The sequence below is a fragment of the Sorghum bicolor genome, chromosome 3 (assembly GCF_000003195.3).
Source record: "Sorghum bicolor cultivar BTx623 chromosome 3, Sorghum_bicolor_NCBIv3, whole genome shotgun sequence".
Lineage (NCBI taxonomy): Eukaryota > Viridiplantae > Streptophyta > Magnoliopsida > Poales > Poaceae > Sorghum > Sorghum bicolor.
The window spans coordinates 63,003,947-63,019,486 of NC_012872.2; the positions used below are offsets into that span (position 1 = coordinate 63,003,947).

Consider the following 15,540-nt stretch of genomic DNA (forward strand, 5'->3'; position numbering starts at 1 on the left):
GCCGAATCCCTTCTCTCTACGTGACCGTGTCGATGTGGGCCGAATTGTGCAATTGTCCGGGCTGTTGCAGTTCCGCGATCCATGCGCGGTCGTGTTGGATCATGCTGCAGCGGCAGAGCGAGAGCGAGCGGCGAGAATGGCGGAACAACCCGAATGCCCGATCCGGTCCAGCCGAGATGGTGGGCTTTACTCACCAATCACCTTGATCTCGCATCGCATGAAGAGGTGATCCAGCGAGAGAAAGGGATAAGAAAAGCCTCAAAAGAGAGAGAAAATGCAGCTCTCGGCTGCCGCCGCTTTGAGCTACGTAAGCTTCAATGATTTCATGTGTTATAGTAAATCTAAAAGCGGCAATCTCTTTCCCCTTTAGGAAGAGGTAACTTTCGCTCCGAGATCTGTGCTGGCAGCTGGCACGACTTGACGTCTTGACATGAGTACTGCTGGAGTCCTGTGAGACTGTCACTGCTTGACAATTTGTGCCTCCTCTTCTGAATTCTGATCATGGCGTACTATATAGATAGGGCTTGTTAGTTTTAGCATGCTGCGTTGCTTGTCACTACTAGTAGTAACTAGTAGTCAGTACAAGTAAGACGGATCAAACACTACGCTCGGCCTTTTTGTGGTCGATCTGTACACCCCAGTAATAAAGGATTGATCCTCGCTTAGAACCAAAGCATGACAGTAACTCGAGCTAGTGATAAATGGATCATGTGGAGCGAGCAGTAGCCATTAAAATCTCACGCCCAGTGCCCACGCCCGGAACCCGGAAAATAATAATCGCCTGCTCCCTGTTCATACCTCACGAGACATGACTTCCATCAATGCCAGCCCCTCCGCGTGTCTCCTATAGATCTCACATGCTCTCAGAACAGCCTCTCTCAGCTAGCCAGCGTGCACCAAATTCCATCATGCACACCGCGCCGCGCACGCTCTCCCGGCCGTCGTCTCCTCCCCCACTCATCAATCCCAATTCCCCCGCCATCATCGGCGCCCCCCCGACCTGATCAGTGACCACCCACACCACTGTCTTCTGATGCCTTTCAGTTTCTGTTCCCATCAGCTTTCTACCGCTGTTAGCTGCGAGACCTGATTGTACCGTCCTGCACCGCCGGTGGTCGCTGGACCCGGATCGGACCCGGACCGGACCGCGCTATAAATAAGTGGGCGCGCACGGAAACACACACAGTCACCAGCCACCGACGGTTTCGGACCCGATGGCTGCCTCTGCTCGCCACCTCTTCCTCGCTGCCTTATCAGTGGCCGTGCTCGCCGTCGCGGCGCCTCGCTCGGCGGACGCGTGGGGCGGTGGCCGCTTCTTCTTCAGCAAGACCGCGCGTCCCGCGGAAGCCACCGTTGAGCCCGACAAGGCTGCGTCCGTGCCCACCCACGCCGCGGCCGCGGACACCGATGCCGCGCCGGCGTTCTCGCGCCCCTCGACGGGCGGCGGCAGCGGCCGTGGGTACGGGCTCTACGGCCGCCCCGAGGAGAACTACCCGCCGGACTACTTCCGCCGTGGCGTGCACCGCAACGCCGAGAAGCTGACGACGACGACGACCGACGTGCCGGCCACCGCAGGTACCGTGGAGGCGGCGGGCCCTGTAAGAGGCCGCGGTGGCGACCGCGAACGCGTCCGGACGACGTTCCCCGAAGACGGCAGCGGTAGGGGCCGGCCGCCCACCGACGTGCCGGCCACCACCACCCGCACCGAGGAGGCAGGAGGCGCCGGAGGAGACCTCGACGGCGTCCAGCCGTACCCGGAAAACGGCAGCGGCAGGGGCCGGCCACCGTGGTACTACACGGGCTTCCACAGGCAGCAGGAGCAGGAGCAGCGGGACTACGGGATGAGCGACACGAGGCTGTACCAGAACGGCCGCTACTACTACGACGTGGAGGCCGGCAGGTACGGCTACGGCCGCGAGTCGAACCCCATGCGGACGCGCCCCGACGTGGAGGAGGAGGAGTTCGGCTCCGGGTACGGCCGACCCCGAGGCGGTAGCTACCACCAGCAGCAGCAGTACGGCAACGGCGAGGAGTTCGGGAATGCAGCCATGGATCGGAACACGAACGGCGGGTTCCAGGAGGAAGCAGGCCAGAGCGGATTATACATTCCATGAGTTTGCATCGTGTCATGTGTCAGTACTCAGTCGTGTGTTACTACTACTACTACCAGTGGTGATCGCATCGTGTGCTCTCCTCGTTTGCTGCAATCGAGTAGTTTGTGGGTAGAACCAGCTGCCTGCTTCTGTGCACGCCTACGTGCACTGACGGTGACGCAACCAATGAATTAAGTAGTGTGTGTGTGTACGTACTACAATAGAATCTTGTACTGTGTATTGCAGATCAAAATGCCCACTGTATATCCACGTTACTGTTCATGTGTCGGTGCACGCTGATCCAATTTGTGTGGCTGCAATGATCAGAAGGTTAAAAACTGTACGAACTTACAATAGTTACGCAGGGTGATTTTTGTTTTTTTTCTCCCACATTGATCCGTGCCCCCCCGTACATCACAATAATAATTTCATCAGCAGACAGCGGGACGAACGCCATGTTGTAGTAGGCCACAATTTCGACGTTCCTGTGTGCATGGATGACAAAACTGTGGACTGTTGCCTGCTGGACACTTGGATCCATCTTGTTAATGGTACACCAACCAGCAGCCAATTCATGCACCAACTTTTCGTACCCGGTCGAAGGCACTCGTTGTCCCAGCGAAAAGGAAAAAAAAAATGATATCAAGCCTTTTGTCCTCGAATTGAAGGGCATGATTGATATCAATCCCATTATTTATTTATTTTTGCACGAACACCTGAGCACTTTAAATTGCTTCGTTTATTTTCATTTTCAATCGTCCTATATACTAATACTCGAATATTTTATTTAAATTGGTACAGTCGACATATATTTTCACGCCGTCGATCGGCTACTCACGGCTACGCGCAATTAATTTCATCCCATCTAGTCTAGCGGCCGGACACAAACGGTACGAGTGCAGGCCATAATTTTGACGAGCCAATGTGCATGACAAAACTGTTGACTGCTGGACGTGTACACTTGCATCCATCTCGTTACGCTTACACACCAACCAACGTCCCAATGTCATGTACCCGCTGCCACTTTATTTGATGCAGTACGTGCAACAGATCGTTCGGTCCATTAAAATTCGATCGGCAGCCCTGTCTTGAGGTTCGGCTGAAAAGTGCTTCTCAACATGAACATATCCAGCTGTTTTTTTGAGCAGCGCAGCAGTATCGCGCCAGCATTATACAGCTACTATACTAGTATTAGTATTTTGGATGGTTTTTGATAATTTGGTAGCGTAGGGTTTGGATTAGGCGAGACCACCACAACCAACGCAAAAAGGTGCTCTCATCCCCAGGCTTAACTTTGCTGTCCGGTTGTTGACGTGCATGGACCACACGACACGAGGTAGGTTCCGTTTTCCTATGCTATTCCCTATCTCCTCCCCGCGACCGCCCGTCTCGGCAAGACGGCAAGATTGCCGTGCAGCTCAGGTACGAAACCCGTCCGAAATAATTTCATCCTCGTTTCATCCCTAAACCACGAGGACTTGGAGGACATTGAGGAGGATTTAAACTTGCACGAATTAGGGTCTGCTGGGTTGGATTCCAATTCTTGTCTAACCATAATCATGATAAGCTAAAACTTAGATTTGACAAAATCAAGTAGAGCAACAAACATAGCTGTGCAATTGGTCGAGTGCCATAACAACAGTAGAAAACTCCCGTAAATATTGGTGCTCCAATTATTTAGAAATAAACCAACTGATGACTAAAAGTTTTGACTTGTCATAATTTTTTTGATTGAGTATAACTTAGACGGACACTTATACATGTCTTTTTTTTTTAGAAAAGGCCAACGTCCTTAATCCACATCATTGGGGGCTTGGGGCGATCAAACGGTACCTTCGGCGGAGGAGCCAGGCCCATCCGCGCATGGGCCAACTCAATCTGGTTTCGGCCGCAACGACGAACCAACCCACCGGCCGCCATACCCGGCCCAGCACAGCCGTAGGGTTTATTGGCATCTCTCTCCGTCCCTGCACTCCTCCACTGGGGGAGTCGCGCCGGCCACCACAGCGCAGAAGAACACAGCACCCGCCTGCCTCGCCGCCGCAATGGCCGCCGCCGCCTCAGCTGCGAGATCCTTCCTCCGGTCCAGCGGCTCATCATCACTCCGCAGCGCGGCAGCCAGAGCCGCCTCGCGTGCCGGACCGGCTCCGCTGCCGAGGCGGATGCCCACCTCTGCCCCCCGCGCACTCCTAAGGTGCCCACTATCTTAGGTTTTGGGACCGTGGAGCCGTTGTATTTTTGTCCTTTTTTTTTTGGCTTGCTCTGTTTGAAATTGTTACTCAGATATATCGTTGTCTGTTGTTTCGCTCTGTAGGTCGCCGGTGGAGATGAGCAGCGTGTGCCTGGAGTCCCTGATGCCCATGCACAGCGCCACGGCTTCGGCGCTCATGACGTCGCTACTCGCTGCCCCGGCTTGCAAGGGATTCGGTTGGCTATCAGAAGGTGATTTGCCCTGGTCTCAGTTTCATTTCCTTGCTTCGCAATGTTAGATTATAATTTGTTATTTACCATATTAGCTTGTTGCCACATATAGGAGACAGCTTAAGCCCGATCACAATTCGCACGCACCCGTTTTCCTTCGTTGATGCATATCTTTTAGGTCATCCAGAGTAGTGATAAGAATTTGATGTTTCTGGGGGTAATTTTGATCTCAAGCATGTTGATTGCTGCAACAAATTTAGCAAGCCAAGTTAATGTTGTATGACCAAACAAACAGGCAATCACTTTTTCCTTGATTGACATTCAAGCTCCCACAATGGAACACCAACCTGATTCTTCTACTCCTGTCAACCTTTTTTTTGTCTTTTTTGCTCCCGTATCAGATTCAGTTCAATGTAAATGAATACGAGCTCACATTGCTCTGACTAGGAGTACTAGAGCTCTGCACAAGATAATTTCAGTACCATTGTAGGATGTCCCAAAAGTTTGTTATCATATACATTACATAATGTAATAATGTATATTTAGCTTACATCAGATCACCTTTTACGAGTCCTTGAGTTTGGTTGCTCTAGATGTTTTTCATATTTTCCCTCTATAGCATTGCCATTTTTCTAGTTAGACTAGCAGTTTCAAACATTTTTATATGAACAAGGTAGGAAGGTGTGTGACTTCCTTACACAGTTCCTAAGGTTTGTGCCTATATGTGTTTTAAGTTTGCCTTTAGTACCTGTCTCATTAACAACATGGAAGCCATAAACATTTTCTAGTTCAGAACTGAAATATGGTAGCAAAGTTTTCATATTGAAATCAATCTTATACTTTCCACATGGCCATTGTTGTAGGTCAAGATAGATGAACTTCAGGGACCCAAAAGGTGAATAATTTTTAAAGATTCCATCAATAATAACTGTTGATGGCTAGTTTCCATCACTAGTTCATGTGTCAGAATGATTTGTGGAAAGAAGAGCCCGCTATCTTTATCTTATGGAATTGCATCTAAATTCATCTATTGTGAACTACTGCACTTGCATATTAAGATGTACAATATGGAACAAAAGAAGTCTGCATTTTTATGAGCCATACATTGTATTGAGCCAGGTATTTTAATTATTCCTTGTGGAATTGCAAAATGCTTTACCTAGAGCTGCTGTGCCACGATTGTTATGCCATGTCTAAGATTCCCACTCACTCTGAGCGATCTCTTATTGATTTTGTGGACCTTTTGGCAAAACGAGAGATTTCTTTCCTGGCTGGACTTTTGCCTGTGGTTTGCTGAAGTCGAACTATTGGTGGATTTAAGAATAGCATTTATAAATTTGAATGTAACATCATCATTAATTACAAAATTGAGGAAAAAAAAGGAGACTGATTATTTTGTATTGGCCCAGCTGGTAATGATGACGTGTGACAGTCTCTAGATGGAACGTAGCAGACTATTATCCCGTCACCTCAGATCTACAGGTCCGTTCCGATTTTAAGGAACATCCATGATAAGATATGTCTATTACAAATTTCTAGCAAATTTCCATTTTTCTTACAAAATGTTCTCTGTGCTAGTTGATTCTGATAGGCATAGCGAGTAATAGTGAGGTTATTTCTCCAATATAAATATTGTTTATCTCTGTACTGTATGTTTCTTGACTTCATTGCATCTCTATAGGCCTGTGATTAGTTCGATGGAGAGGTCATCTTGGATGAAGACTAGACCGTGCTATTTGTTTTGCCATCTCTGTTGCCTTGGTTTTGCCCATTATAAATGAAACATAGAGCAAATGTAGCTTTCATCGCAGCTAACTTTTATGATGCTAGTTCAGAGCTTGAGCTCAGATTATTGTGTTTCTATTTGTAGATGGATGATTTGTCGTTATTGGAGACCTGCAGTGATGGTATCTGGTCTGGATTATGGAATACCTCGTGAATTTAAAGTACTTGGCATCTCAGTTAAAACATGTTTTATGCTCTGGGATTCCAGTTTGTATGAAATTTGCAGAATTGTTACTGAGATTTATTTTGGCTGACTAGCTGTCAAAAAGACTTTGGTCTTGACCTGCCTGATCATGTAGATCTGGAATGAATAAACTTGGTTAAAGGCTGTTCACACTTTTTGCATTTTGGTCTAAGCGTAGTATGTTCAAATGCTGATTTAGCTTCTAAGTTATCTCAAGGACCCATATGGTTTCTTGACGTGGAGCTGGTGCTTTTCAGTCTTCACCTTACCTGCATCCGGTGAATCCTTTCCACGGTAGGCCTCTTCCGGTTACGGATGATAGTTTACTTCATCTTTATCATTAAGTCAAATTACTCCAGCTTAGTTCAAATTTATAGAAAAATGCATCATCTATAGCACTATATGAATTTCATCAAGTTCCTAGTACAATTATTGAAACCTGTATATTATTTTTTTAAAGAAGTATATTTTTAGCCATCAAATACCGCAAAGTCTGATTTTGGTCATCAAAATTTAAAACTAGTTATCATCGAAACCGACAACTTTGGCCCTTGATTGGTTTTAATGTGTAGTTTTCCTATCTGCGAATTTTTCTAAAAATAATAAAATATATGGTTAAATCTCTAAAAAACCAATAGCTATTTCATTTTAAATAAATAAAAAGTAAGAAATTAGTACCAATTCTTTTTCTTCTAAAAATACAATCTATTGTTACTGTTATTTTATTGCTCATAGTTGCGACCATTATTTATTTAAATTATTGTGGTGCCTTGATTTATTTTGATTGCAGGTTTGATGCCCCGTTTTTTTGGAACCTTTTTTTTTAAAAAAAAACCTATACTCAAGCAATTCAAATAAAGTAAACCACTAGGCATGTGATGTTTAAATGCGATCTATATATGGTGGATAATGGCATCTGGGAGGTTAGCGTCGCCTGTGAGATCTTTTGCTTGCGTACTCGGAATCCATTGGACCCTTTTGGTTGAACTCCTAGTCTAATGTAGCACACAACAATAATTTAAATAAATAGTGATCGTGACTACGAGCAAAAAATCATTAGCATTGTAAACAGGTAAGAAGATCCAACTAGCATCATAAAATAAATTATATTTTTAGGAAATGTTTATGCTGCTTTTATTTTTTATTTAAATGATTTGTGATGTATCATATTTTTTATTTTAAAAACATATATATAGGCAAAACCACTTTGAAAAACAGGCATCCATACTTCGATGCCCAGTTTTAAAATTTGATGTTCACGAAATGTCGAGATCCTATCGCGCAATTGCTGGAGCAAAAAGTTCGTGATACTTATGGAGATGTGATCCTAACAGGAAGTGGGGAAGGTTGATTAACTGTTGAGTGCTTTCCAAGCCGAGCTAATAGCCTGTCTGCAAGGCGTCCAAACGGCGCTAGACTTGGGTATTGGAAGATTGATTATGGAAACAGGTGCTTTGATGGTACAGCAACAACTTTTTTTCAGCTGAACCCTGCGCTAGACCTGAAGGCAACTTGGTTGATGAACTGAAGGCCCTTGTGCACTCTAATTTTCTACAGTTTGAGTGTGTGTTAAAGAATAGGGATTGTAATAGAGCTCCCCATGCTTGAGCAGCTCTAGGTTACGAGTGCGTTGAAGGTGATGAGCTCATTACAAGCTCCACCCCAAGTAATGTACTTGTAATTGTCAATGCTGACATTGCAGCAGCTGAGTAATGCAATTCCCAGGTTCAAAAAAAAAAAAGTGCATTGGGAGCCCTAACAACTGGACTGGCCCGACCAGTGCTACTGCGTGCGCACGACCGCCGCCACGAGTCATGGCCCTCGTCCGTCTAGTCTTGGTCGATAGTGTCCGGCTGTCCACGTCCTCCTGGTGGCTCGAGCAGTCGAGCAGTCGAGCCATCGAAGCAGCAGCCCGGATGGAGTTGGAGCGCACTGCCAACCCGGGGGACCGACACGATGAGTCAATAGCTCAAACAAACACCAGCAGCTCGCTACATCAGGACGACAAATACGATGAATAAATTTGGCACCAGTACCTTCACCAAAATGGATCGCTCATATGATCGGCCACATCCAGGAAAATTCCTTCCAGCAACCTTTATACCTTCAGCAGAGCAACAGCACTCACATCACAGTTGCTAGCACAAAAGATGTAGCTTCCAGCAGAGGTTAACACATAAGTCACCAGAGCTCACCGGTGCTGCTGCAATAGAATCAGCTACACACAACTAGCGCTACCAATGTACAAAAATTGATGATCTCAATTGCCAAAATCAGAAATCTGGACTCCTAAACTAGATAGCTACATCAGTAAGCACAAAGCCCTTCCATACTGAATTGCTAAGCTGTACATAGAAGATAGAGCACCGCTGCTATACCACAAGTCCTCGACAATCTGGGTCAGAACCTGTTCAGGAAAACTCAAAACAGTCAGCACCCAGCAACTGCACATCCTAAACTAAAAGTCCACATAACACTATTTCCACTTGCAAGTTTATCAAGTTTAACTGCCGCTACAGCACGGTGCTATACAGGGATATTCTGCTCCTATTGTGGTGACCATGAAACAAAGATTTTGTTCAAGTTTTGGATGCCATTTTAATTTTTTATAAACGAATTCACATCCAGCTTTAATTGACTGTTGTGCAATCAACTTAGTTGGCTATTGTGCTACCTGAAGCTAACAGTATTGTGATGCAGACTGTGAATAACCAATCAAAACAAAGGTACTAATGATTTGTTCACTAATCAATGCACTCGTAACATTAACTATGAGCAAAGTATATAACAGAAACAGTGAGGCCTAAAAATATTAGAGTTCCAGTCAAGCTCGACAATGGACCCCAGTTAACATGCAAATTAGTCCACAAAATTTGTGGTTACTCTGTACTACAATGTAAAGAGGCTATGCAAATAATCAAGGGTCGTTGTGAAATCTTAAGTACCTCAAACTGTATTTGTCTTTTTTCCAGTAAGAATACGGGATATCTGGAGGCCCCTGCTGAAACCTTCATTGAAAAGTACCCTTGTCTGCATTTCTTGAAATCCCGGCAACCAGGACAGCAATGCAACTGGTGCCATAATGAATGCTCCAAGCAGTATCTCATACAAGCGAGCCACAGAAATAATACTGTTCCACACCACAGTGGATTCGATGAATGGCCGAATTACTTGAGCGATCGAAATCAAGCCCCAACCAGTAGGAATAAATGCCAAAAGACTAGTGAAGATGTCAATGATTTCAAATTCCGTGAACTTCAGAAACAATATCAGCACCAGCACTGCAAGAACGATGACAACAGTTTGGACAACCCGGTAGTAAAGGTGCTCCTTTGCGGCATACTTGTCTCGAGCATAGGACATTAGGACGAACACACCAAAAATCACAGCCACACATATCCAGGAAAGCAGATAGACAGCAATACTTCTGCTATTGTTGGCTATCTTCAGCTGGTACACAACCCCATACTGGAAAAAGAAGTACCTGAGATCTAACAGTATTTCCAAAATCTTTCCCCAAAGACCAGTGGTCCGTAGATGATCTTGCTCCTCAAACCACCACACTTCCCAGCTCTGCTCAGGCTTAGAAAAGAGACCACCGGGATACCATATCCAGTTCATGAAATCATCAAAATCGTACACTGTTTTCAACCAATCAAAACCAGATGGATTAAAAGCAAATGGAGCCATAATCCATGATACCACCAGAAACCAGCTAGATATATTCATGATTATGTAAACAAGTGTATTCTTGGCAATAACACTGTGTGCAGCATACACAGTCAATATTATTCCAAGTTCTATTGCCTTTATGAAGTGGCTCCTAGCATACAGCCTGTAATTTTCAGCAAAACTCTTGTGCTGCACAACAAAACCACGACCAGTAGCACGGTATTTTGCACCACCATGAAGGATTGTCCGGCCATAGTAATGGCTCTTAGTTCCCATGGAAAATGTGTAGAACACAGATGAAAAATTCATTTGCATTGTGAAAAAATCCCAGATAGCAGGTAGGAAACCTTGTTCAAGAGAGTTTTCTATAATCATTGGCAAGGCAGTGAAGAAGCCAAGCTGTATGATGAACTGCTGATTAAGCACAGTACCCAAGGCTTTGTTGTTGGTTGAATTAGCACTGCCCTGAATACCAGCCTCAAGACCACTGAGAGCTAGATACAGGCGTCCCCAAACAAATGTGTAAACTGTCAAGACCACCAGCATTGTGTTGAAGTAGAACCCCACTGTTGTATAAAACACAGAGAGCATCCGAAAGAAATCCAGTCTATGACCAAGCCTGTATACATCCCTACTAAGGGTCTGCTCACCGTTGCCACTGGAAACCTTTGCTTCAAACATTGATATCTGATTGAGGCCAACATCACGGCCCTTACCAACCTGAATATATTCATGGTGACTAACATTGCCACCACGTAAGGTACAGTTGAAACCAGCAAAGATGTCCTCGCTGATATTGATCACTCTTGATGCCTTACTTATACCACCCCGAGTTAAAAACCAAAGGCGGTCAAATACATCAGGATGCCCATAATGCATCCGTACTTTCAATGGATTAGCTAGGACACGCTGACCAAGGGTAACAAAGCTTGTCTCCTGTGCAGACATGAACCAAGCAAGTGAAGAGACTGATCCAGTGAAAACATGTTCCCGAACTCCCAGAAGTGTTGGTTTTCTGCTCCCGTGATAATAGTTGTACTGCTCTAACAGGTTACGCATTTTGAGGGCCTCTTCAAAATAATTATCCTGGTTCATGTCAATTGTCTGAACTGCATCGCCTCTTGTGAATATGATGGCATGGTTCTGGTTTTCAGGTTTTCCTTCCCCAAGCTTCAGTTCACCTGGTAACCTAATCCGGTATATCTCAACCTCCCTCTGTAAACCCTGGTCAAACTTTACCAAGACAGAATAGTACTGAGTATAGCCTTGGTGATGGACCTCGTCAACATAAGCAACACGGAGTGCCTCATTTTTCCTCATGAGACTTAAAATATCTTCGGCGCGTTGATCTTTAGCAATTTTCTGCTTTCCATATATCTGGCAAGTGACCACGTAGGTGTACTTCATGAGAGCAGCACCATCTTCCTGACCTTTAAACAATTGGCTTACAGTACTGGTTCCTCTGTCTAACCTCCTTTGTGGTTGTTGCCGGAAACCACCATTCATGGGATACACATCATTCTCATGCCTAATTGAACCAAAGGATGCAAGATGTTTTGTCCCCTCTGTGATGTCTACCTCGGAGGCGGTATCAAGAAAAGCAAGCATCTTGAGAGCCCTGTGGTAGTACATCATTCCCCTAACAGTCCGTGCTAAGGTCTGTCCTCTATACGAGGCCCAGAGTCGGAGCTCCTGATATTTGTTACCCCAAATTTCATTGTCATCAGTCATTCCCTCCCTCTGCATACGTTCTAAAAAGTTTCCCCAATCATCTTCATAAATCTTTTGGAGATAAAACAAAATTGAGACACCATCTTCATTCTCACGGTGAAGCTGGTCCTTGTTGTACATCACATCTTCATTGTAGTATGGGGTTAAAACACTGAATGCCATCATCTTCTCAACTGTTGGAGCGCGAGGCATATTCATGAATAGAGAGTTGCTGAAGAAAGTGATACGCCGTCGAGCCTCTGGATTCTTTGGGACATTGTTCATAGAATCCCTGGAGGTGAGAATTGTATGGAGGCGCCTCACCTGTTTGTAGAAGCTAACATCATCATTGTTTGGGCATTTTATGACATCCTCAAAGAGGAGACGGGATTCCTCTAGTGTTGGTGGTGCTAGCCTCTCTTGCCTCAGCTGTTCCATATCCTTTTTGTTCTTTGGAAAATCATGAATTGCAAAGACATAAAGAGTCTGCAAAGTATTTACTATCTTGGTCTGATCCTTCTTCTCCTTCAGTAGCAGTTCCACTAAGGTGATTACAGATGAATGGATTTCAGGCAACAGTTCAAGTTTATATTCTTCAGAAAATTTCCCATTCTCCATTGCAGCATCAAATGCAAAGAACAGCTGACTGAAAATGATGTGCTCAACAGTTCTATCCTCAATGATCTCCAGCAGTAAGTGTCGTATACTGTCATAAGCTTCAATGACAGCACATCGCCTGTACTCATTCTTACATATCCTTGTCCAGTGTGCCCTGTCGTCAGCTACTAGCTCTTTTGCCTGACCAAGAGCAAGAAGCAGCTCATTATTTAGCAGGAAGCATGGCCAGCGCACCACACGAATTTTCCACACAACTGGTGGTAGCTCAAGAAGCTCAACTTCCTTGTCACTAATGATGTCCTCTTCTCTAAATGTCTGAATAATCTCATTCCATATCAGTGCAAACCTCTTAGCTTCCACCTCATTAGCTTCAATCTTCCTATATGGTCGACCAAAGCCATATCTCAGCTTGATGCGATTGATAGCATCATACAACTTACTTCGGAGGCCGCCACGCACAGCATCCAGGTGCTCCTCAGGCATCAGATTGAACTGCATTGCACTGGCAAAGAACTGGAATCTCAAGCGCAGCTGCTCAACACTGCGAATCTCCCCAAGATGTGAGAACAGCCCGATAAGTGCCCCCGTAAGTGATGAGAAGATCGCATACCATATCTGAATATCCATGAGATAAATAAGAACAACTGGAGCCCACAGAAAGATTATAGCAATCCGCTCTGTGTGAGGCATAAACTCAAACCAGTTACGCTTAATGTCATGGAGGCTGAGAATAGTCTTTGTTGGCTCCACCATCGGCCTAATCTGGAGAAAGTAACTGAAGCCGAATTTAGCAGTGAGAAGGCACACCCAGAATGTGGTATACTTGATGTTATCAATGAGGCCCTCCCTCACACCACGTCCAACAAACGTACGGGTCTGGAACCACCAGGTGAGCACATATAGAATTCTCCAATTGGTTTTCTCCAGAAAATTCCGAATCCATGGGACGATGAAGAGCACAAGTGCAAGCACCTGTGGGATGAGAAACACACCAGCTGCCTCAAGGTAGTTTAACACCCTGGAATTGGCAGAAAAAGACCACCTACGATCGCGCCACCTCTGATCCCACATTCGAACATAGAGCACAATGAATGTGATAGTCCACCCAACAGCAACAAGCACCTTGAGCACCATCCGGACAGCGAGCAATACAGTATCCCTCCTCACGAGACTGTATTGTGTGCCTGCATCAAGCACTGCCTGCACAATGCGCAGCGCAGCCCAGGTGATGAACACAGACAGCACCCGTACCTGGATGTCACGGTAGCGAAGGCTATTCCACGGAGTGCGGCCATCCCATGCAACGATCATTGCTGCTTGAAAGAAGAGAATGAGCATCACCCATACCCGATCAAAGCTGCGGTACACATTCCAGAACGACCTCTGCTCAACAAAACCAGTCTTGCCAATACGCCCAGGGTTTCCTGGCGGTATAAAGAAGCTCCTGGCTGGTGACAGGGGCCATTGGAGCCGCCTGAAAACTCGGCGGCTCCAGAAGTACTCATTCACATCATCATAGTTCCTCCAGGCCGAGTGTGGCTTGGTCCCGTCCCGGCTGAACTTCACCTCGGCCTTGAGCACGTCATATATCGGCTTCACAACCTTCTCAAGGAAAGCATCCTCACCGTGCACCGCAGGAATAGATAGCCGTCCTGTCTCGATATCAATCGACTGGTCGATGACATGGTTGAGGTCGAGCGCCATGTAGTGGAAGATGTAGCAGAGGCACTCCGGCATGAACCTCAGATTGGCCGCCTCGCCCCAGATTAGGAGGTAGAGAGCGGTGTACAGCAGGTCGCGGCGCGTGTCAAGGCCGACCCCCTGCGCGACACGGCGCCCGCCGCTGGGCGGCACATGGACGTGCGGCCTCTTGCCGAGGTAGGAGCACCAGGCCTTGTAGTTCTTGAGGAGCTTCCTCCGGATGTCCCGCGCGACGGAGTGGTGCAGCACGTCGGCGGGGTGGTCGGTGGGGAGGGTGCCGCCCTTGCGGAGCTGCGCGTTGGCGAGGAGGAGCACGAGGTGCTCCCGCTGGTTGCGGACGTTGTGGAGCTGGAAGCCGAAGGTGGCGCCGAGCCAGTCGAAGAGGTCGGCGCGGAAGGCGTCCCAGGCGCGGGCGAGCGGCGGCGGCGGCAGGTCCGCCGCGTGCGCCAGCGCCTCCACGGCCGCGCGCACCTCCGGGAACCGCAGCGACGGGTGGTCCCCGTGCATCACCACGTCGTGGATCGGGATGATGTTGTACGCCGCCGGCTCCGGGTTCCCCCCACCTCCTCCCGCCGCCGCCGCCGCCGCGGCGGTGCGGCGGTTGCGGAGGAGGCTCATCCCTCGCGGCTAGCGGTCGTCGCGGAGCTGCAAAAAAAAACGGGGAAGGCGTCAGCGCCCAGCCGCAGGCGCAGTGACGAGTGCGGAGTGCGAAATCAAGCCATTGTTGGCAGGAGGAGCAGTACATGGGAATCTGGGGCGACGAGGACTGCGACTGCGAGCGAGATTGCGGTGACGCGATGCGGCGCTGATGAGGTGGGAATCATGTGATGCGATGGGATGAGCCGTTTGCGTTTTGTTTGCTTCAGCTTTTCGGGGGCAAGCCCGTACTCGAGTGAAGTGTGATCCGGCCGCGAGGCCGGGTGGGTCGGAATGGGTTTGGTTCGCTTTGCTTCTGGGGTTTCTTTCTAACCAGAACCAGCAGCCATGGGATGCTAGTGTTTCTGTGCGCTGTATTTGGAGGGGAACAATGATGACGACGATGAACAGATGGTGTGGATGATGAGCAATTTGGAAGGTGGGGTTTCACCAATCGTTTCGAGCAGGTTCTGATGCTTGGTCTAGTTCGGCCCTAGGGGATTAGGGGTTGAGGAAAAAGTGCTCGAGGTTTGGAAATCCAGGTCGATAAAGTGTGCGGCATGCAGCTGTCGAATTTTTTTAACAGAAAATTACGTCAAAAAAATTAACAAAAAGAACTGTAGCGAATTCGAGAAGTTTTTTTTTTAATTTTTTTTTTGGCTTCAACAAAAGGGATTCAAGGCGTGGGAACTTTTGATTTATAAGGGTGATAAAGAGCAA

General features: G+C 47.0%; 3 protein-coding genes across 8 annotated transcripts; 2 read left to right on the forward strand and 1 right to left on the reverse strand.

The window, feature by feature from the left end:
• LOC8072085 lies at positions 1,162–2,398 on the forward strand. The gene has a single exon (XM_002456324.2). The coding sequence runs from the start codon at positions 1,215–1,217 to the stop codon at positions 2,112–2,114; it is 900 nt and encodes a 299-aa protein (XP_002456369.1). The 5' UTR covers positions 1,162–1,214; the 3' UTR covers positions 2,115–2,398.
• On the forward strand, positions 4,038–6,644 carry LOC8072086 (protein NUCLEAR FUSION DEFECTIVE 6, chloroplastic/mitochondrial). 6 transcript variants are annotated; one of them, XR_002450811.1, is made up of 4 exons: positions 4,040–4,287; positions 4,408–4,535; positions 5,924–5,996; positions 6,196–6,644. XR_002450811.1 is itself a non-coding variant. In XM_021455412.1 (3 exons), the coding sequence occupies exons 1-3, from the start codon at positions 4,139–4,141 to the stop codon at positions 6,201–6,203; spliced, it is 285 nt and encodes a 94-aa protein (XP_021311087.1). In that variant the 5' UTR covers positions 4,039–4,138; the 3' UTR covers positions 6,204–6,644. The 6 variants fall into 6 exon arrangements, 4 of the variants coding, with proteins under 4 accessions (XP_021311084.1, XP_021311087.1, XP_021311086.1 ...); XR_002450812.1 differs by having other exon boundaries at positions 6,385–6,644; XM_021455412.1 differs by lacking the exon at positions 5,924–5,996 and having other exon boundaries at positions 4,039–4,287.
• Positions 8,521–15,279, reverse strand: LOC8072087 (callose synthase 11). Its single transcript, XM_021455408.1, has 3 exons — positions 14,928–15,279; positions 9,429–14,829; positions 8,521–8,890 (listed from the first exon to the last, which is right to left on the reverse strand). Exon 2 carries the CDS (start codon positions 14,800–14,802, stop codon positions 9,430–9,432), a length of 5,373 nt encoding a protein of 1,790 aa, XP_021311083.1. The 5' UTR covers positions 14,803–14,829; positions 14,928–15,279; the 3' UTR covers positions 8,521–8,890; position 9,429.